This window comes from Tachypleus tridentatus, chromosome 6 (assembly GCF_004210375.1).
Source record: "Tachypleus tridentatus isolate NWPU-2018 chromosome 6, ASM421037v1, whole genome shotgun sequence".
NCBI lineage: Eukaryota > Metazoa > Arthropoda > Merostomata > Xiphosura > Limulidae > Tachypleus > Tachypleus tridentatus.
The window spans coordinates 118536789-118560988 of NC_134830.1; the positions used below are offsets into that span (position 1 = coordinate 118536789).

General features: G+C 36.4%; 1 protein-coding gene and 1 long non-coding RNA gene across 2 annotated transcripts in view; one reads left to right on the forward strand and one right to left on the reverse strand.

The window, feature by feature from the left end:
- Positions 1-24200, reverse strand: part of LOC143253424 (somatomedin-B and thrombospondin type-1 domain-containing protein-like) — a 35178-nt gene that overhangs the window by 10595 nt on the left and 383 nt on the right. Inside the window, exon 2 of the mRNA XM_076507288.1 lies at positions 14110-14307. Within this exon, the coding sequence (XP_076363403.1) occupies positions 14110-14307 (198 nt within the window). The remainder of the gene's footprint in view (positions 1-14109; positions 14308-24200) is intronic.
- LOC143253425 (uncharacterized) lies at positions 5280-21622 on the forward strand. The gene is made up of 3 exons (XR_013029572.1): positions 5280-5392; positions 5811-6033; positions 20807-21622. It is a non-coding gene; the product is annotated as an uncharacterized LOC143253425 (long non-coding RNA).

A 24200-nucleotide genomic window follows, 5' to 3' on the forward strand; every position in this document is an offset into this window, starting at 1 on the left:
CAGTCATAGCACCATGTGCCTGTTATACACTGTACTTTAGCTCTTTAATAGTTGTAGTGACAGCACCCCGATCTGTTATACAATAGGTGAAAGCAACCATTTCTTCGACTTCCAAATTACAAGGCCAGGCATGGCCAAATGGTTAAGGCACTCGAGTTGTAATCTCAGGGTCGTGAGTTCCAATCCCCGTCACACCAAACATTCTCATCCTTTCAGCCGTGGGGGCGTTATAACGTGACGATCAACCCCACTCTTTGTTTGTAAAAGAGTAGCCCAAGAGTTGGCGGATGATGATGATGACTAGCTGCCTTCCCTCTAGTCTTACACTGCTAAATTAGGGACGGTTAGTGCAGAGAGCCTTTGTGTAGCTTTGGGCAAAATTCCAAAAACAACAACAACAAACAAACCAAATTACAATACTGATGGTGCTTTGCGTCCTTTAGTGTATGTGTTTGTGACTCATATCGTGGACTCAAGCGCAATTCGTAAGTTCAAAATAAGTTAAAATAACGTGTTTTAAAAAAGTCGATGGGCTCGTATGGACAGTTCGGTGGTTTATTTGATTTCGTAAAACGGGTTTAATTGTCAAAATGACCAACGGCCGGAATTTGAAAACTATCGACGAATGACAGTAGTTGTTCATATGCAATGTGAGCCTCGCTTTGGTAGGATTCATTGATCAGACACATTTGACCTTCCCGAAAGCAGTCACCATGTATTCCGTGAAGCCTTAAAATCAAACGGTCGCACGTGTTGTAATCCACAGCAAGCTTGAGGGCTTACATGCTAAAACTCTGGTTTCGATACCTGTGGTTTGCAAATCGTAAATTGACCATGTTTAGCTTTGCGCTTAAGGATAAAAAAACAATCATAACCACACCCATAAGCTTACACTTTCTTAATGGAATAGAAATGTGGTCTTAATTAAGAATTGGGTATAATTTTAGATAATTAAATATGTAATTAGGAACATAATTATTTTCAAACCTGAAAATCGTTTATTAAGACATTTCAATAGCAAAGGATCAACAATGCGTTAGATACATTGTTAACTTTTATTGTTGCTGGAATTGAGTCTACGCAGTCGAGTATTAGGAAAGCCGTTTCTTCCAACCATATGGCAGAAAGTTAAATTCTTGGCACGAGGATTAAACACATATTAAAAAACAAACTATTAGGCCACGTATCGCCAGAATGTCTCTCTGAAAATGGTAATAAGTGAATTTTATTCAGGTTGAAAGATGGAATCAAAATCGACTTAAGAATGATATAAAGCAAAAATTTGTTTGTTTTTTAAGTTAAGCACAAAGCTACACAATGGGCTATCTATGCTCTGCCCACCACGGGTATCGAAACCCGGATTTTAGCGTTGTAAGTCCGCAGACATACCGCTGACCCACTGGGGGCAAAGCAGAAAGAGCACAGCTGTTTGAGATTTAATGTTAAACCCTGCATTTTTCTAAAGCGAATATTCAATAATATAAGTCGCGGGTTCGAATCCCCGTCACACCAAACGTGCTCGCCCTTTCGACTGTTGGGGCGTTATAATGTGACGGTCAATCCCACTATTCGTTGGTAAAAGAGTAACCCAAGAGTTGGCGGTGGGTCGTGATGACTAGCTGTCTTTCCTCTAGTTTTACACTGCTAAATTAGGGACGGCTAGCGCAGATAGCCCTCGTGTAGATTTGCGCGAAATATAAAAACAAACAAACCATGATATATAACTTGGCGTTGTATTGTATTGTATTGTATCCTCACAGTAAACTCACTAAAACTGGTACATTAGTGTTAGTTTCTTCTGAGATTTTTATGGGTAGTGTGTGGGTGTGTGTATGGAGATGGGAGGAATTGGGCGTACCTAAATAAATATTTCAATACATTAATGATATGAACACTGCGGGACAGTCAGTTGAATAAAACGTCCATATTATTAATCAAACGTTCATCGGAAATTATGAGTTAAAGGAATGATCGGTACTTCTTGTTTGATGTAAATTTAAAAAACCACGAGGAAGAACACTATGGAATAAGGTTGTTTGTTTGCTTGTTGTTTCACGCAAAGCTACTCGAGCTCTATCTGTGCTAGCCGTCCCTAATTTAGCAGTGTAAGACAAGAGAGAAGGTAGCTAGTCATCACCACCCACCGCTTACTCTTGGGCTACTCTTTTACCAACGAATAGTGGGATTGACCGTCACATTATAACACCCCCACGGCTGGGAGGGCGAGCATGTTTGATGCGAGCGGGATCCGAACCTGCGACCCTCGGATTACGAGTCGAACGCCTTAACACGTTTGGCCATGCCGGGCCTCGTGCAAATGTAAGGAAATGGATATCTACATATCGTTCCAAAGTCTGAACTGATAGAACAAAGGGAAGGTAGTTAATCAACAGCACCCAAAGCGAACAATGGACTCTCTCATTCATAGTTCAACACGCTAACACCAGACTACGCCAGACCCAAATAATTTGAAAGTGTGTTATTTAAATGTTTATTTAAATTATTCCTTATCGTAAGCGTGTATTACAAAAGAAAAGGGAGGTGTGTATGTGTGTGAAGTATCTACTGATTTATAACCTTAGTAAATTAATAGCCCACAAATACTAAATTACACATGCGAATAACACACGCATTGTTCTTGAAACTTTGTGTGCGGCTGCGCAGACCGTGACAGAAAAAGCACGTACACATTACCATGAGATAAATCACCTCCAAATTTGTCACAAGCTTTCTTTTCTGCCAACGTTCTCGCTTCCTACCCCTTGTTTTTATTTCTTCCGGTTCACTTTTTAAAATTTCTTTACCTCTCTGATTTTTATAGCTTCAAATACTGGTCTTTACGTGACTCATGCCTTGGTGTGAGTTTAAGTGTAGAAGGGCTTGCATTTTTCCCTTTTTTTCAGACACGATAATTAGTTTTAGGGATGTGGCGAAATATCGCGTTTTGAGTTCATAGACAATATGTACACACCAAACCATTTTAGTTTATAGTATTTAGAATTTTCGCACATAGTTATTCATAGGGACATAAGCTCATAACCGTTCTTAATTTTGAGGTGATAAATTAGGGATAAAAGCGGTTAATCACCAACATTCACCGCCAACTCGTGGACTGCTGCTATTTGTCAGAGTATAATCATGATCTGAAAGGAAATTGTTCTTGTGGAAAAGGAATAAAAATTGCCAACCTTCGATTCACAGATCGGCCACGTTAACCACAATCAGATCAAGTCCGGCATTATCCATTATGGATCTTGAAACAGCACCCATTTATTATTATTATTATACAGTTAGGGCTGCCATCTCTTATCCGGGTCAAGAACTTAAAAAAAAGAAAGATGTGTGGGTGGATGATATAATGAGTAACACAAACTCCCAATTTTCACACAATTTATTTATAACATAACGAATTATCACAGTATTAATTATTACCTCGCCCAAAGTTTTTTTGGACATTACAGACTCAATATGCATATACTTAAAACGCGGTGTACACTGTGCGATGGTCAGAATGACTTTGTAGGGAGAAGTAGGGGTGTTTTCTGTAACCTACTTTTAACACCCAGTAGCTCAACAGTGTTTCATGCAATTAATTAATAAAAGGTCATGGATCAAAATAGAAAGAGTATAATTCAATAAACGGCTCTTCATGTCCGACTTATGGTGGTTATTGTCGTTGCAATAGTGGAGGTCATTTTTTATTGTATTCCTCCAAAGGGAGTGATAGCTTACTCCCCGAGATGTATAATACATTTTTGTGCCCTCTTCCCACATTGTGAATATGTTGTGTGATAGAGATTTTATAAAAGTTTCTTTTTTATGTAAAGGCGTGGCGCCATTTATATAAAGAATCTAGTTAACGTTAACTTACGTCAAATATAATAAATACTCAATAATGGGGCAGGACTTGTGAATCTTCCTATTAACATGCCCCTCTTCCAAACTATCATCCCACAAGGTATGGATGAGATGGCCCAATGGCGTAGAACTAGTTAGATAACAGACAAACAGACAGAAAAGCAGATTTATTTTGTATAGCTCTAATGATAGCAATTAAATACAATTAGTCTTTCAACACCAGTAGAAACATCAACTATTTATATGTATTGTTGGAAATGGCATACATAGCCAAGGTTGAATGACTTTGTAGGATATATATAAGGAATTATTAAATGACTTATCTCTAGTGTGGAAACAAAGAGACATGAATTACAGAACAAAAACTATTTACCGATATAAAGATGTTCTCCATATCTACTTTAAAACTGTTCTAATATTTAACATGTAACTTTTACAGCAACATATCCTAGTGGTAGCGCAGCATGTTTACAGGGAAGCTCCAGATGATCATTTTTCTACAGATCAGGTATACGTTTATAGGATTCGTTGCTGTACGTCTTTCGCATCTGGGATATTGCAACAAAGGGGGCTTGAAGGGCACCATATTTTTCATACCAGCTTATAATAAAAGAAGAACGAAGCAGTCTTTAAAACCTTCACCAACCCTTCCTAGCACACACACACAGACATGTTCACTGTCTCTACAGGAAATTGTTAGAGGAATCTTTCCCTAATTATTTAGTAACCAAACCTTATCAAGTAATGTTTAAAAACAGCCGAGGAGGGGGGTATTTGGACTTTTAAAAACCTCGTATGAATCACATTTCTATATAAGGCATGGTTTGAGAACGTTACGATGTAGTGCAGGCAAGGGCTACCATGTGGATCTCAGCAAAATTGTGCTTTGCGTGTTTATTCTTCATATTTCCAAGAATATTTTCGAGTAAACAAAACTTGTGACTAAGCCTCGGTTTCAAAAATAATTCTTAAAGCTATTGACACGTGATATTGAATGGAACGAGCTGTATCAAGGGTGTGGTAATTTGGAAAAATGGCGCCATCCTCTCCAAACTAACACCAGAGATAAATCTAATTACAACATTCTGAGTCATTATTCGTAGTGACTAACTCATTTTAATTAACAATCACCTTTCTGTAGTTCTTCGAATTGAATTTATTTCAAAATATGGTAACAGCTTTCAAATTGGACAGCAATAGGTTCCAAAGTGCGAATTTTACTAAAAAATAGTTTAAACTGTGTTAACAAAAGTGTAGCTTTACTGCACGTTAAAAGTAGGTTTGGACAATTGGATTCTTATAACAACTAGTTATTCTGGAACGTTTGTTTGTTTGTTGAATTTCGCGAAAACTTATCTTAGGACTATTTGATACAGATGCCCCTAATTTTGGATTAATAAACAAGAGGGAAGTTACGTAGCCAACAACCACTCAACACCAACTCGTGCCAGATCGCATACTGGGACTTAACGGTCAGTTTTATTACGCATCCCTGAACCAACGACAGTAACAGTGCACGAACAATGGAACTTCGGTGTGGCATGTTAATTAGTAGTAGTATCAATTCTGTGTAGTGTATATGTTAATTAGTAGTAGTATCAATTCTGTGTAGTGTACATGTTAATTAGTAGTAGTATCAATTCTGTGTAGTGTATATGTTAATTAGTAGTATCAATTCTGTGTAGTGTATATGTTAATTAGTAGTAGTATCAATTCTGTGTAGTGTACATGTTAATTAGTAGTAGTATCAATTCTGTGTAGTGTACATGTTAATTAGTAGTAGTATCAATTCTGTGTAGTGTACATGTTAATTAGTAGTAGTATCAATTCTGTGTAGTGTATATGTTAATTAGTAGTAGTATCAATTCTGTGTAGTGTATATGAGTAGTGTATAAAATTATTATTTTTCTTTGCCATTAAATATACTATTATTTCTTTTTTGCTATGGTTAGCTTTTCCTGATTTAGGTGTGTAAGACTAGAGGGAAAGCAGCTAGTCATCACCACCCACTGCCAACTCTTGGGGTACTCTTTTACCAACGAATAGTGGGATTGACTGTACCATTATAACGCTTCCACGGCTGAAAATGCGAGAATGTTTGGCGTGACGGAGATTCGAGCCACAACAGCTAGACCACTATGGTTTTGCTATAAGAAAACACACATGTCAGATGAGGTATGAGTGTCACCTATTGTGTTTCTATGAAATTATGTTGTTGTTTTTTTAATTCCACTGGTTATGGGTAAGCATGTCTTCTATCAGTGTCTACAAGGTAAAATGTTTTATGAATTTTTTTATTGTTTGTTTTAGAATTTAGAGCAAAGACACATTAGAATATCTGCCGTCTCTACCGAGAAGAATCGAATCTAATATTCTACCATGTAAACTTACCGTTTCTCTAACGAGGTGATGGATTTTATATTACTGAAAGGGTAGATCACGGATTTATAATAATAACTGAACTATTCTGTTTAGAAACCTAATAGCCAGCAGAATAACAAAACAAACCAAAAGTCAACCTATTAGCTGCTTTCAGGCTGTTGATTAATAACATTGAACATAAAGTTGCACGTGTTATAAGTTGTTCTCGTTAATGCTTGCACGCTTGTATTTTATTTTTTTATCTTGCTAAATATGTTTTATGAGATGAATATATCTGAAGTACTTGCTCAAGAATATAACACCAATAATGTGAACATGTTATCAGAAAGGATCAAAGTTAATAACAATTAGAACATGGACATGTTATCAGAAAGGATCAAAGTTAATAACAATTAGAACATGGACATGTTATCAGAAACGATCAAAGTTAATAACAATTAGAACATGGACATGTTATCAGAAAGGATCGAAGTTAATAACAATTAGAACATGGACATGTTATCAGAAAGGATCAAAGTTAATAACAATTAGAACATGGACATGTTATCAGAAAGGATTAAAGTTAATAACAATTAGAACATGGACATGTTATCAGAAAGGATCAAAGTTAATAACAATTAGAACATGGACATGTTATCAGAAAGGATCAAATTAATAACAATTAGAACATGGACATGTTATCAGAAGGGATCAAAGTTAATAACAATTAGAACATGGACATGTTATCAGAAAGGATCAAAGTTAATAACAATTAGAACATGGACATGTTATCAGAAAGGATCAAAGTTAATAACAATTAGAACATGGACATGTTATCAGAAAGGATCGAAGTTAATAACAATTAGAATATGGACATGTTATCAGAAAGGATTAAAGTTAATAACAATTAGAACATAGACATGTTATCAGAAAGGATCAAAGTTAATAACGATTAGAACGCTACCCTCATTGTTACAGAGACACGTGCTGCTGCTAAACCTAAATATAAACGATAAGCCTAATCGTAATAATAATAAAAGGTTTAAAGAAAAACCTTAATAACGGGAGAGCAGGAAAAGGTAAACGTGAACCTGACCCTCCCTGGACTACAAAACCAAAACCCTGAAAAGGAGAAACAATCAACTTTTGTGTGTGTTACACACCAGCACAACTCGAAAGAAACCAAGCCAGAGCTACGATTGTTTCTGTACTACTTATTTGGGTGCTTTGATTGGCTCTGGCAATGTTTCAATCAGAGGGATTCACCTACAGACAAAATAGTACACCATAAAAGCTATGTGAAAATATAATGTTTCTCCAATTGGCTCTGGCAATGTTTCCGTCAGAGGGATTCACGCAAAGACAAAATAGTACACCATAGAAGCCTTGTGAAAGTATTGTGTCTCTCCACCAAGGCAACCATAATTCAATTTATTCTTCTTTAGACAAAAATTTGCGTTTCAAAACTTCTCGGCTATTACAACTGCTCCGTATTGGATGAAATACACACAGAATAATAAACACGAAGCTGATTTTTGATATGGGTGGAAGGATAACAGGGTGTTAATGACCTCACAGTTCTGCTTCTGTTCAAGATTTTTACTTCTATCACTTTCTGCAATAAATATTAGTTTAAGAACTGTGGTAGTAGTTCGTTAACCCTAGCGCCAAAGGGTACATGAACGTGTTCGACCTATGTAAACAACATCCTGAGGATACGACATAAATAGGTGACAAACAATCGTTCTTTGTTCTTTTCTGGAACAAGGGTTAAGTCAAAATGGAGATCTATATAAGCACTTGTATGAGTCACGTACGAGTTTTATTGATTGATCTACAAATAAATTTGCTGAAAACATAAGATATTGATATAGGAGGAGAAATTTTCTATTTTACAGTCATAGTTAAACGAGAAGCTACCAAGTTTATATAAAATGCCAATTTCATCTTCGAGCTATAGCATCCAAACAAAAAGACAAAAACAAGAAAAGGAGGGGTCGGCGCAGATAGTCTAGTTGCTTTGAGCCATAAAACACCAAACCAACCAGCCAACCAACTAAAGGCATTTAACTTATTCCACTTCATTGGCTGACTGTATAAAATTTCTTTTAAATCAAGCAATCTCTATATCAGTGTAGCTTTGCGCGAAATTCAAAACAAACAAAATATCTGTATCACAATATATATATATATAAGAATTTCCACGCTATTTGTAGGAATAAATAATTTTGTTTGTACGTGATAAAACACATACTATCTAGTGTTGTAAATCGGCAGCCATAGAGCTGTGCTACTAGGGGCAAGTAAAGTAAAATGATTTTTAACAATTCGCAGTTGTGGTTGTTGTTTTCTCTACAACACCTTAGAGTAATGGGTCTAATAATGCGCAAATAGTTCAGTTCAGAATTTGTCTGATCCTAGAAAGTACCAAAGAAATGGACACCAGCACTTTATTTTTCTTGTTTTTTTTTTTAGTACTGTTATATTTTTTATTATTCGTAAATGAAGTTGCTGGCGAGTTTTTATTTTGGTTTATTTGGAATTAAGCGCAAAGCTACACAATGGGCTATCTGTGCTCTGCCCACCATGGGTATCGAAACTCTATTTCTAGTGATGAGAGGATGCAGACATGCCGCTGTGTCACTGGAGGGGGCGACTTCATGACTTTCTTGATTACAGGAACCTTAATGATGTGTGTATGTAGGCCCGGCATGGCCAAATGGTTAAGGCACTCTACTCGTAATCCGAGGATCGCGGGTTCGAATCCTCGTTGTACCAAATGTGCTCGCCCTTTCAGCCGTGGGGGCGTTATAATGTTACAGTCAATCCCCCTATTCGTTGGTAAAAGTGTAGCCCAAGAGTTGGCGGTGGGTGATGATGATTAGCTGCCTTCCCTCTAGTCTTACACGGTTAGCCCTCGTGTAACTTTGCGCGAAATTTAAAACAAACCAAATAACCAAACCTAATGATGTGAATCACGTAAAAAATGTAAATAAATATATTTCAATTAATCCTATTTATTATTGATGGGATGAACGATTAATTTTATGTATTTCACCTGTTTTTGGACTATTTTTTTCATCGAGTGTTATAACAGGCAAATAAAACACCAAAAGAAAATCTATATAACGTAACATATTGATTCTACTATTGTTTAGCTCAAAGTTACACAAAACTGTGTCTTGCCAACCGCGAGCATCGACACCCGATATTTAGCGTTATAAGTTCCCTGAATTAGCCACCGGGGACCCTGCCGTGAATTTTTAATTAACGACATGGAAATAAGTCGGTAATATGAGGGACAAATGTGCGTAAAGTATTCAAATAAATTTGACCAGGTATATAGGAGGTAGGGGAGTGACAAGTAACATAACAGTTAATACAAACAATAATTTCAGTAATTTGGTTCTCTCTTTGAGGTTCTTGTTGAAAAATCTCAATTTCAAGATGTTTGTAGAACTAACGGTAGCTGAGTGAAAGCTTTTCATTATAACAGGGAAAAGGATCCTTGAAAAAGAAACACAGAAACAAAGTCTCACGGGATAGAAATTACGTCAAGTGAGAAACTTGAGCACCGAAGTGAGTACAAGGCCTCGGAATGCAAGCAGTTTCGAGAGAATTACAGTTTAATTATCCTTGAAGCAGGGCTTTCGGCAACGTCAATCATCGTGGTGTTGGAAAGAAATGGACACATTTTATTCTTAAAATCTCCCAACCTCCCGGAAATTCTGATAGCTTATAACGCCAAATGTCGAGTTTCGATACTCGCGGTGGAGAGAACACAGAGAGTCTATTGCGTAGCTTTGCATTTGAAAACAAACAAGCAAAATGTTTCAAGTTACTGCGGAGGTTTAGTCAATAAAAGTTAAGAGGGATTTTCCACTTTTCCATTCTTTAATGGTATAACCCCACACTTTAGTGCTAACGAGAGTACAGTTATCCATACAAACATAGCGAAAATTGGGAAATAGCAGTAATGTATGGCTAATTGGACAACAGATTAACTTTGATTTCGAGTAATTACGCTGTGTAGATTACTTAAACAATGGTCTATTTGAAAGTCAAACATAAAGGTAAGTACATCAGAAAGGTAATTCTAAAATAAAGTTTATTAGCGTATCTAGTCGTTAAAATGGTAAAAGTTATGAGTTACTTAATGCGTTTTCCAATGTTTGCCAACTACTTCGCACGTGGACTTTGTATCACGTTTCTAACTGGTTAAAGCGGTCATAGCCCTTTTGTTCCTGCGCGAAACACGCAGTTCAAAGGAAATGTGAAAGTCAGCTTACCAGCGCAGATAGCCCTCGAGTAGCTTTGCGCGAAATTCAAAACAAACAAGTCAGCTTACAATATCATTGGTAGTTACCAGGTAACCGTAGTTTCAACTGACTTATCAAACACTGTATTAACAAATTCATTTGCTCAGGCGTATAAATACTGAATAATTTTTCGTGATAACATGAAACCCACTTGAACTAAAAATGTATCTCAGGACGGCTGGAATGGGTATTAACATTTTTACCAAAATAAAGCAGAGAACTTTTTTTTAAATTTCGCGCAAAGCTACACGAGGGCTATCTGCGCTAGCCGTCCCTAATTTAGTAGTGTAAGACTAGAGGAAAGGTAGCTAGTCATCACCACCCACAGCCAACCCTTGGGCTACTCTTTTACCAACGAATAGTGAGATTGACCGTAACATTATAATGCCCCCACGGCCGGGAGAGGGCGAGCATGGTTGGTGCGACGTGGATTCGAACCCGCTCTCCTCGGATTCGAACGTCTTAACCTACCTGGCCATGAAAGCAGAGTGAAAAGGTTTCGACCTTCTTAGGTAATATAAGAGAGAGTTTGGAACTGAATAGATGTTCGTTTAGTTTTCGCGCAAAGTTGAAGTAATATATGTATATATACTCTTTTACCACGTCTACAATTACTGTTGAAGTTTCTTCATAACATTTTAAAATCTTCTACAGGGAGATATTTCTATGTTGTTGTTTTTTCTATTTTGAAACGAAAAACGTATTTAGAAGCATTCACACACATACACACAAAAACATAATATAATTTTTGCAAATAAAATATTTCAATACCACGTTTGGTTGGATACTGTATATGGTTTAAGAACTTGAGACCTTGTAATGGTGCACACCCTATGTTGCTTAATACCCTTGGGTTTTGTAATGGTGCAAACCTGATGTGGCTTAAGAACCTCAGACTTTGTAATGGTGCATATCATATGTAGTTTAAGACCTTTAGGATTTTGTAGTTGTTCAATCTTATGTGGCTTAAGACCCCAGATTTTGTAATGGTGCACACCCTATGCTGCTTAAGAACTTTATATTTTGTAATAGTGCACTCTTTATGTAGCTTAAGAACTCCAGATTTTCTAATGGTGTACACCCTATGTGGCTAAAGATTTCTAGACTTTGTAATAGTGCGCACCCTATGCGGCGTAAGACCTTTAGGCTCTATCCACTGTTTTATTTAAAACCCGAAAGAAACAGCTTGTTCCATGAAAACAGTATATCACATAAAACTGAAAAAAGCACCTGCTGTTTTGATGTCTGGTTCTACAATCATGAAGCCCCGAGGTTATTTACTTTAAAATGGTTGTGACGTCACGTGTCCTAAATCAAAAATAATTCAGGACATTGGCATGCGACTGTAACAGTTTTTAAAAAACGGAAGCAGCAATAAGCTATTTAATCCGATTTGACTTTGATAATTTGTTCTTTAATAAGAAAAATATAAATGAAAAACACTGTGTTGGTTTGTTTTAAATTAAGCACAAATCTACACAATAGACTATTTTTAGCGGTGTGAGTCCGCATACATCCTGCTGTGCTACTAGGAGGCGACAAACACTGCGGAGGACTGTTGGAAGAAAACGAAACCACGTTTGCAGAACAACGTTAAAGTCCGGGAAATTAATTTTCAGGATTATACATTTTCAAACATATTCTTGTTACACACGAAACCACACACGTTTCTCGTGTAATAAAGGATTCATTGACAGTACTACAGTAGAAATGGTATAGGTTTCAAGAACAAAACCAGAGTCCAAGCTATGAAGAGATATTTTAGCATTAAAGGACTTTATGTGCAGACAATTAACAAAGAATTGCTGTTGTTGCAGCAGGAAACTAATGTTTAAAAAAGTTCTTGAGAAACATTTTTGTTTATTTTTGTTTCGTGGTTTCAGAAGATGTCTTACGTTTCCTATCTTGATCACAGAATTGGAGTGTGACTGATTACTTAGGAAAACGTCCTTGGTGAAGTTAGATATAAACAGCAACAAACCCCACCGTTCACAAACAAAGACAGATACATATACACTTGGCAAGGAGGTGATGTTTTTTTTTTTTTTTTATTTGCGTGTTTTTGACTTTGACTTTAGTTACAGGTACAATCAGAAAAATGTTTCTTTTTATGTGTTTGTATTTCTGAGAACTTATGAATGCAAACAAAAAGAATGTGTTGAAATATATTAACCACGTTATATCTTCCACATCCCGTGTCGACGAAGTGTTTCGTTAGATACCATGGCTCATCTGGTCGGCTGATATATAAAACACGCAGTAGTGGTCTAGGCATTACATATATATATCATCGAGGTAAGGGAAGGTGTAAAAATATCAGACGTTACAATGTATTTGTGTCAGTAATTCTCACGAAGCAGTACAAGGGGTACATGAGTATAACCTACCATAATTTTGAGATTACTTGAGGGATGGGGTGGAGAAATGCAGACAGCGCTCACTGTCAATCTGGGATTTCCCGGTCCGATCGAATAGTTGGATTTGACTGTCACTCTTATAACCACATACTTGTAATCTGGTATGTAGCTATGTACAACACTCTTCATGTCTCACAGATTCCCACAAAGAAGGTACATCAGTAATGATATTTTCAAGACGGAAGTTCTTTTTTTTATTATTGAGTTCTTATGTGTACTGCTCCCCTTGTGGCACAGCTATGTGTCTGCGATCTTACGACGGTAGAAACCGAGTTCCGATACCGGTGGTAGGCAGAGTACAGATTGCCTTTTATGAAGCTTTATGCTTAACTGCAAACAACCAATCAAATAAATACCCCTTTTGTTCTTTGATATTAAGATATAATTCACAATTAGTACCTCTTCTGGGTTTGATATCAAGATATAATTCACAATAATACCTCTTTTGTTTTTTGATATCAAGATATAATTCACAATTACCTCTTTTGGTTTTTGATATCAAGATATAATTCACAATAAGTATCTCTTCTGGTTTTTGATATCAAGATATAATCCACAATAAGTACCTCTTGTGGTCTTTGATATTATAAATCCGTACACTTACCTCTATCCTACCGGGGGACAATAGGCGTAGGTACGTTGTTGTTTCTCAAGTGTTTTGTCATTACCAATCACTTTGGTCGAAGCACGCTACACAACTGCATTTATCAAAATTAAAATTATTTTGGTAGACAATGTCGTTTATTTAATGTACGGATCTATCAAAGAGTACATGCCATAAAGGTATTGCTTATAAAGATCGTAATGCATTGCTGCGTCAGTTGGTTATCCACGCTGTTAGCGATATTTTCGACCATAATCCCAATAATATCTAACGAGGTTCCGCTAACTTTGAAATTTTAAAATATGCCTAAATTCATAAGCAAATTGAAACTGTAAAATAATTCTCACATAAAAGACACACACACACAAACACATATATATATAAGGCAAATAACAATATGAGAAATAAAAAATAAATATATGCTATTAATTTTAATCAGTACTAGCACCAATAAATACAAAACTTTATTATTTTCTCCTCTCTAACAGCGTTTAGCGATCAATGTTTTAGGGTTACAGTTTTTAGATGAAAACTTAGGTTGAAGTATTACCTTTGAGGGCTTTTTCATTGCGACTGGTGCCTTCACATCTCGTACCAGCGCAGCCACGTTTCTGGACCAGATCCGGACAGTGTTCTCCTCCATTCTGAGGACTCTTCAGGATGAAACGTTGTCTCCCCATCATTCCTGGTCCACAGTCAGCATCACATTTGGACCATGGGCCCCAGTTGGACACTTCACAGTTGACCACTGAGTGAAGAATAATGAATCATTTTAGATTACTGTTTTCTGGTTATGTCACTTTCTTTGTGAGCTAATTTTTAGTTTGTTTGCGGAATGTCGCGCTACGAGGGGTTATCTGAGATAGTCGTCCTCAATTGTGAAGTGATAAGATTAAATGAAAGACAGCTAGTCAACGCCACCCAGTGCCAACTATTAGGTCACTCCTGTCAGAATGAACGATGGGATTTGACAACCACTCCTATAACGAACTCGCGGCTCCAAAGTGAGGAGCACGAAGCTTCTGTTTTGCGGTAACAGGACACTAACCACAGAGCTTCAGTTCCACAGCCCAGAATACTGACTATTGAGCCGTGTTGGCACAACATGTAACTTGAATATTTCATCAAAGAAAGAAACAGCAATTCTATACAAATGTGGCTTAATAACTACGTATAACTATGGAACAAAAATAGAAAAACAAATAGGAACATAAGAATAAAACAACCAATTCGTAACGACGAGAAACCCGCTTCAACCTAACTTTGTTAACCTGAAGATGACTTAAGAAGGTCGAAACGTTGTTCTCTGCTTTATTTTTGTAAAAATGTTAATACCCATACAGGTCATCCTGAAATACAAAACAACTAATTATTGTAAATTTATATAGATATAATAATATACTGTTTTTTGCCATGTACTTACTTCGCAGGGTGTGGAGGTTCATTAGTTCCATACTAATTCTCAGTTTCGCGTTTTGCGATTTTAATGAGTGTTTTTACGTTTTTTACTGCGCCCCTGTTGACGGGTTTTCGTCAAATTTGGCATAAAGGTTTATCGGGTCTATGGAAAGAAACAGATATTTGCAGTTATGTATTTCAACATTTGCTGTTTTATGGTTATTTTTGCGTGTATTTTTTATATTATTATTGTTACTTCTCTTTCTGTGATGGATCTCCACCAAATTTGTCATTGAGGTTTATTGGGTCCATGAGTATATACATGCAAATCTGCAGTTTCACATTTTGTGTTTTGGCTGTGCATATGGGCGTTGTGTTTTTTAAAAAATACAGTTACATATATGGGAATCAAATTTTCATGTGCTAAAATAACCTTTCACTAATCATGAATTAATATAACTTCCATCCACGAGACGAGTACTCCAGTTAATTGTTAAATGAAACAAAATTATTAAAATTTAAACAAACGATAAGAACGTAATTAATAAAATTTCGGCCATTTTGTGGAGTCATGATGGCTTGATTAATCACTGAGAAGAATGAATAGAATTGTCTTGAGAACCAGGCAACCACGTCTTCTGAATATTCATCATGTAGTTACATAAACTCAGGTTTTTAGTACTGGTTTTGTGTTTGTACCTACAACACATGCACACATATCATGTAATTATCCATTATTCTTAACCACGAACTAAAAGAGTTTTGTTCAGCTTTAATCTCATTAACGGAGTTAACTGTCACTCTTATAACGTACCGATACTTGGAGAGTCTTTAGCATGAATTTGCAAAATATGAAGCCACGCCCGATCCGACAGGCTGTTAGTTTAAAAATGGGTTTCTAATATTAATTTTAAGCCCGTTAATAAATACAAGTTTCAACTTTGTCGTGTTAAGTTCTCTGTTTGTTTGTTTTTGAATTTTGCGCAAAGCTACACGAGGGCTATCTGCGCTAGCCGTCCCTAATTTAGCAGTGTAAGAATAGAGAGAAGGCAGCTAGTCATCACCACCAACCGCCAACTCTTAGGTCACTCTTTTACCAACGAATAGTGAGATTGACTGTCATATTATAACGCCCCCACGGCTGAAAGGACGAGCATGTTTGGTGTGACATGGATTCGAACCCGCGACCCTCGGATTATGAGTCGAGTGCCTCAACCACCTGTCCATACTGGGCCTAATGATTTTCTAGATTATTGAATTAAATTAGTTTTATTTTATTTTTGGATGAGAAACACCAAAATCTTTTAGTGTTCCAGATTAATCGGAAATAATTTCATCATCAAATTCACCTCCAAGTTAGCACAACGATTTAAAATCATTGGAAAAAAAGGTCACAGTTCTCTGAAGACAAAGATATGTCCGTAAACAAAAAAAAAATGCAAACAAGTTAATTATGTATCGATATTTACCTTGTCTCTACATACTCTATTTCCACTGTCATTCAGTGATAAATAAAGCCAGGAACTTCAGAGGATGAAGCCGGAGTCCTCGGATCTTGAGGAGGAATCAAAACTATATATATTTTAGAATGCAATATATAATATGAACAACTTGTGCTGTGACTTTGTGGGTTAGAAAACACATCTATCTTGTATGCATTTAAGGCAGCTATACTAGTGGTTTAACACACTTAGAATCCGGAGCTGAAATAATAAAGGACCATGGCATGGCCTGGTGGTCAGATAACTCGGATCACTAGGCTCACACTAAATAAGATAATTATGATGTGACAGTCAATCCAACTATTCTCCCACGTGAACATAAAACTATTTAATTTATCTATCAGGTGGTGTTACCTATGTGTTATCTTGATTTGAGAAGTCTAACGTCACCTGGTCAGTGTCACGAGTTTAACATGTTTTGGGTTTTGAACCTTTTGTATCATATTAAATTTTGACATTAATCACATGAGGCCAGAAGCAAAGGTCATCCACAAGACGTGGCTTCAGTCGTATATGTCAAAGTGATTAGAGGAAGTCATTGGATTAGAATCAGCACGTCCCAACAACATGTGTGATATCTGGTGTCATCTCGTTATCATCGTTCGCTTAAAATCGGGAATTATTAGAAAATTACGAAACACAACCAATTCAACGAAGGTGTAAGCCTTAGACCTAATTTTATCAAATATAAATCACGTTCGTTCATCTTATGACATTTAAAATCATTCAAAGTTGTTTTTGTTTTGTTGTTTTTTCAAGAAAAGTATTTATAAACTCATGCACACATGTGGGACGAAACACCGCTCCTAACCTATTGAAAAAACCTCAGTAAACTCGGTGCCCTTCAAGCCAAGTGTCATAATATGCTGTGGAAAAGGTTAACTGAGTTCGATTCTCACGGATATGTATGTACCCCATGTAGGTCAAAATATTCATCAGTTACTTTGGGTAAAGCGCTGCTTTTTTATCTCTTTGAAACGTCTAATTCGTTTATATAACTCAAACTAATTAGTATCTTATATAAGCTAGAGAATTTCGTTGATTGTAATTATTAAGAATTTCCTATTAAAAGTAAACTAATTTTATCGTTCGAAACCAACAACTAACTCATAAATTAATAAAAAGAATGTGTGTGATTTTCTTATAGCAAAGCCACATGAGGCTATTGCTGAGTCCATAGAAGGAAATCGAATCCTTGATTTTAGCGTTATAAATCTGTAGACTTACCATTGTACTAGCGGAAAGTATTAATAAAGAAATAAAAGTATTTATTCATAACGAACCGCCAGCTGAAAGCATACGAGTCCCATAGTGGCAGATCGGTATGTGGATTCACAACGCTTAGAAACTGGGTTTCGATACCGGTGGTTAGCAGAGCACAGATAGCCCTTTCTGTGGCTTTGTACTTAACTACAAACAAACATACAAAATCATTCGAGAACTAAAATTCCAAACGATCAGAATATATTGAGGTAGGTACAATGGTTGCTAAACGCATTTTTGGTGGTAATGGTGACCTGAGATAAATTAGGAATTTAAGGCTTAGGGTGCAAAGGTTCTCCCACCCCCAGATATCTTCATTATACATAATTCATATTTGCAACAATTAAACTAGATGTGTAGTATTTATTCTTTTTTTATTTTTTGACTCTAAAACGCCACCTCATGCCTGGATTTCTTAAAGTAGAAGGAGGGATCACAAAGATTGCAATAATAAACTTACAGAATCAAACTGTAAATTATTAACAAAATGCAACTTTATTTTTTATTATTATTGTTTTGTACTCTTATTTATTTTTAAATCATAATAATAGATTATTGGCCCCTCCTTTAAGCTTATGCATCACTCCGACTCGGCCCGGCATGGCCAGGTGGTTTAAGGCACTCGACTCGTACTCTGAGGGTTGCGGGTTCGAATCCCCGTCACACCAGACATGCTCACCCTAGGGGCGTTATAATGTGATGGTCAATCCCACTATTCGTTGGTGAGAGAGTAGCTCAAGAGTTGGCGGTGGGTGGTGATGACTAGCTGCCTTCCCTCTAGTCTTACACTGCTAAATTAGGGACGGCTAGCATAGATAGTCCTCTTGTAGCTTTGCGCGAAATTGAAACCAAACAAACCACTCCGACTATAACACTAACACAATTTTTATTTTACAAACCTTATAATTAAATCCACAACTTTCAATGTTAACTGTAGTACTGGTTATCTGTAAGACGTCATAAAATAAGGAAGTAATTTTAACGAGAAAAGAGTAGTCAAAACTTAGGTGAATAGGTATCTACTCTATCATTGTTTTGCTCAACATAAACCCTCGAGACTGAAAGCCTTGAATGTCAGTGTACAAATGAAAGATATTAATTGATGTGTATTTAATGACCAAATACAAAGTAAATTGTTTATATATACGAGAGAATCACCAATAATAAGTAGTTTTATGTACTTGAGTTTGCTGAAAAGTATGTGAGTTTGAGTTGTTTTTTTTTAAATTTTCTACAAATATCGCTCAAACCGCAGATAAGACTGATCAAACACGGCAAGAAACTCTGTTATTATCACGTGATGCACCGGACGTAGTCCAGATGTCGTGATAAACATATCAAAAATAAACCCAAAGACAGTATACATTAATTATAATTTAGGCGTCAATGTGGCACTAGGATTAACCGGTAGGGACACACGATGTTCACGCATGCGCGAGTCTGCAGTTTTCGCTCTTGAAAGAAGAGAGAGAGAGAAAAAAAGAACAGAACACTGTGGTTTCTGACTATGGGCCACAGTGGCTCAGCGGTATGGTATGTCTGTGGACTTACAACGCTAAAAACCGGGTGCGATACCCATGGTGGGCAGAGCACAGATGGTACATTGTGTAGTTTTATGCTTAATTCAAAACAACAACAACAAACAACAACGTTTCTGACTATTATATTATATTACTATTATATTATAGACCCCTAGCGGCCGAAACAGTAGGAACACTCCTCTGCCCTACTGTTCGTTGGTAAAAGTGTAGTTCAAGAGTTGACAATTACTTTTCCTGTGAGTCCATTTTATCCTAGGAACCACGTTTCGAATGCTTCAAGCTGTCTCTAAATTTCCTTAGTTACCCTCTAGGTTTTGCACCCGTACATAAGTGCGTGCTCGATGTGCCATTGTACGACATACTTTCTTACATTATACGAACAAATACAATAACCAGCTTTCTGAAAGACACCTCATAATACAAAGTGTGTTCCACTTTAAGACAGAAGCGATACGTAGAGTGCAATTATTCAGTTTAAGCTATGAAATTATTGGGTGAGCGAATGAACGAGAAAATAGTCTAATGAAACTAGAGTATATAATATGTATGGTGATTTGTTCTTTTACATTAGTTGTAATGATACCATGTGCTTGACTACTGCTGCAAGTGTTTGTTGGCTGTATCAAAACAGGCGTTGTTGTTTTTTTAACAAACTTTTTGGCATCGCCAAGGTATTTCTATCTTTTGTTGACGTGCCGGCTGTGACGTGTGGGACAACGGTCTTGTTTAAAAATTGTATTGACTTATGTCAGCACATTACATAAAAGAAAGCACACAAAGGGTTCAGAAAATACAGAGAAGTAACTTACTAGGAAATAAAACATAAAAGACAAAACGACAGATCAAGAAAACTCGAGTAGACGAAAAACAGATCGTGAAGAAATAATCTTCCGCGTGAAAAAATAGTCACGAGTAAACAAACGCTATGAAACTGATTTTTAATAAAACAAAAAAAAAACGAAAGTTAAATGTGATAGAAATAATTTAGTGATATATAAAGGAGTAAAACAACTATATTAAATACTTTAGGCTTTGTTTTGATTTGAATTTCTTGCAAATTTACTCGAGGGCTACCTGCGCTGGTCATTCTTGATTTAGAAGTAATGATCTAGAAGAAATAGAGTTAGTCAACGTCAAATCACCGCCAACCCCTCAGCTGTTTTTTTTTATCAAGCCATAGTGGAATGGATCGAACATTATAACGTCTCCACAGCTGAAAGGGCGAATATATTCGGTTACGAGATTCAAACCTGCGACAAGCTGATTTCGAATTGAGTGTTCTGGCCATCAGGCCCATCGAGGCGCATGAAAGTTACTCACACATTAATGAAGTAATTTTGTTTATAAAAATAACAAATAAAAATATTATTTTATTCACGAAACTGCAGTTAATCGAATACACTTACGTGTAGATTATAAATTCCAGTATTTGTAAACTATCAGATGTCTGTGGTTCGTTACATTGTCCCAAATGAATTAGAAGTACTAATTCATATATAGCCGTTGATACTGTGACAGAAATTCTACTGTTTATTTCTTTCAGGGTATTGCACAAACCTAAAGAAGGGCTAACTGTTCGTAACAGTCCCTCCATTCTTAACAGATAAAGTGGGCTCCAGTTGAAGAGAGAGAAAGACGAACAAGACCGCTGGGTTTAGTGGCTAGCCGACTCTTAAGAATTCGAGAGTAGAAGTAAAAAACAAAAGGAACAAGTAATGATATATAAGCCACACCATTACTATCTTATCCAAAACCGACGAGAACTTTCGTGGATTGCCATAACTCTTCATACCGGTTGGGATGCAATAGTTACAACGATGCTTTTTTAAATTATTAGTTGTCTTAACTTTAAAACTACAGAGACTGGCGACCCAATAGCGTGGTGCGCCCTCTCTCTTTGTAGGAACGTTTGAAGTACGGGACGAGCGACATTTATATTATTAACTTACCTCACAACTATGATGATGTTAATTTAGTAAGGTGTAATTATGATAAAATGTTTACACGTTATTTACAAATCATGATAAGAATTAATAACATAAAATAATTATTCATTTTAACAATAATTATCTATAATTAGTTATTTAATTTTATTTGGATTAATTCTAATCATTATTCCCTATCAATACATGGGATGCTCGAATATTAACCAGCTCACTTCGTACCGCTCGTGCAATTAAAAATATCACAACACGAGAAATAAAAACATGTAATTATAATAATATTAATAAAAGAACGATTATTAATAACATCTAAGGAAGGCTGTATCTGAAGTTAGGTAGAGAACTATAGTGTCTTTCATTGTAGTGCACAGAAGGAGGGCTGTGTCTGAAGTCGTGTCATGAATAAAAGTCTTCTACTGTAAGTGTTTGGAAAAATATAATGTAATGTAGGAGAGTGCTCAAGAACATCTCATTTCTCAAACTGAAATTAAATCTAAAAGCGATGTTAATATAAATTGAAGCAACAGTTAACTTTGAATACAGAAAACTAGAGTAAGATCACATACGACAAAAAAAAGGCAGAATTGGAACTGTTAAATCAAGTTGAACAGAGAGGTGTAGTTCTTCCATGAGGGGCCCGGCATGGCCAGGTGGTTAAAGCTCTCGACTTGTAATCTGAGGATCGCAGGTTCGAATCTCCGTCACACCAAACATGCTCGCCCTTTCAGCCGTGGGGGCGTTATAATGTGACGATCAACCCCACTTTTTGTATGTAAAAGAGTAGTCCAAGAGTTGGCGGTGGGTGATGATGACTAGCTGCCTTCCCTCTAGTCCTACACTGGTAAATAAGGAACGGCTAGTGCAGATAGCCCTCGAGTAACTTTGCGCGAAATTCAAAACAAACTCTCTCACGAGGAGAGGATTTCTGCTGTAGTATAAAATTGTGCTAAGAAAGGATTTCTGTTTTGTTACTTCATCTAGAATTTATATGCTGATTTGAGCACTATGTGCTAATTGAATTTATTCATATAGCATGTGGGAGAATAAGTACAGAAATGGAGTGTTATACGTGATGCAAGGCTTTAAAGTGTTTGTAATTTCTGGATTAAAAGTGCTGCAAGTCATCACACAACTATGTCCAATTGGTGCTTTAATGAAATCATGGATCAGACATGTTGAAACTAATCATAAAGCCATCTTTAATTGTTGGTCTAATGAAATCTTGAATTAGACATGTTGAAACTAATTATATAGCCATGCCCAATTGGCGCTCTAATGAAATCATGAATCAAACATGCTGAAACTAATCATAAAGCCATAGTTAACTGTTGGTATAATGAAATCATGGATCAAACAAGCTGAAACTAATCATAAAGCCATAGTTAACTGTTGGTATAATGAAATCATGGATCAAACATGCTGAAACTAATCATAAAGCCATGTTTAATTGGTGATCTAATAAAATAATGGATCAGACACGCTGCAACTCATCATACAGCCATGCTCAATTGGTGCTCTAATTTGCAGATAAGTATAAGAGGAGAAGTTTTATTGTTGTTGACGAGATTTCGTATATGAACGAGATGGTTGATTCTAACCCATCTTCTGTTGTTTCTCCAGAATCTAATTTCCAGAAAAAAAAAACTCAACCATGCAGGTTCCAAACCTGAGTAAATGAGACGGACTACTCTCAGAGCTGGCCACCCAGGTGTAAAAACCCGGGCCAAAGCCAAAATATGAACCTCGGGTCTAGGAAGACCCGAGCTGCTGATCCCATATCATTAATTGGATTAAGGTTGTGAGAAGAAGAGTTTCAGGAGAACTGGTTATTGATAGCAATAACCAAGAAGTCCACTGGCTTTAATTTGGCTTTATGTAATCTAAGAAGTTCCTTGTTTAGAAGTTTATGACATATAAGCCCCTGAGGCTTTGAAGTATTGAGAACAGAACGCCACTTCTTAATACAGAGAATTGAACTCTTGTTTGATACAAGTGGTGGGTTCCGGGATAATCTATACCGGATACTGAGACGCTTGAGTTAGCCGTGAGGAGTAGATAATTAACATACATTATGTCAAGTAAAGGGTTTGGTACAGGTTCTTGCAACATTCCAGTCTTAAATGGACCGATGTTTGACAAAATGTTGCTAAGGGAAGGTTGTGGAAGGTTTGTCAAAGAAGCTAATTCCTCCTGGAGAAATATATAAAAATCACTTAAGATATAAACTTGATTTTATGTAAAACAGATCCAAAGGCTCTTTATCATCCAAGAAAACAGCGACTGTGGTACGATTATAATCAAAATCATGTAAAACCCATACAAATAAGTAGACAAATATGACCAAAGTCACTTGAGTTTCAATATATGGGCTTTGTTGTTGAAGTGACTGTTATTTTAGCAAAAGAAAATTTTATCAGAATTATGAAAAAACACAAATGGTTGACTTTTAAGTAAACGTTTCGTGTAAATATTAAAGTAAGGTCTTCTATTTGATCGCTTACTTCTGCTGAATGTTTTGAAGTTTCGTGTTATAAAATATAGTTCGAATTTTACTTCGTTTGTTCTATATATATATATATATATTAATCAATGGTGTAGTATTAAATTTTATAGTGCCGTAACGTGTCTCGGCATGGTCAGGTGGTTAAGGCACTTGACTCACAATCGGAGGATCGTGGGTTCAACTCTCCGTCACAACAAACATGTTCACTCTTTCAGCTGTGGGGGCGTTACAATTTTACGATTAATGGTAAAATAGTATTCCAAGAGTTGGCGGTTGGTGGTGATTACTAGTTACATTTCTTCTGCTAAATTAGGGACGGCTAGCGCAGATAACTCTCATGTAGCTTTGTGCGAAATTACAAACATACGATTGGGCGGCAAATGGGTATGTTAGTTACTTTGGGCTGGAGTTATCTATGAAGAAGAAAAACATTTATGTGAATGTTAAGAACATAACTATAAATTCACAGTCCAAATGGATCGAGAAATACA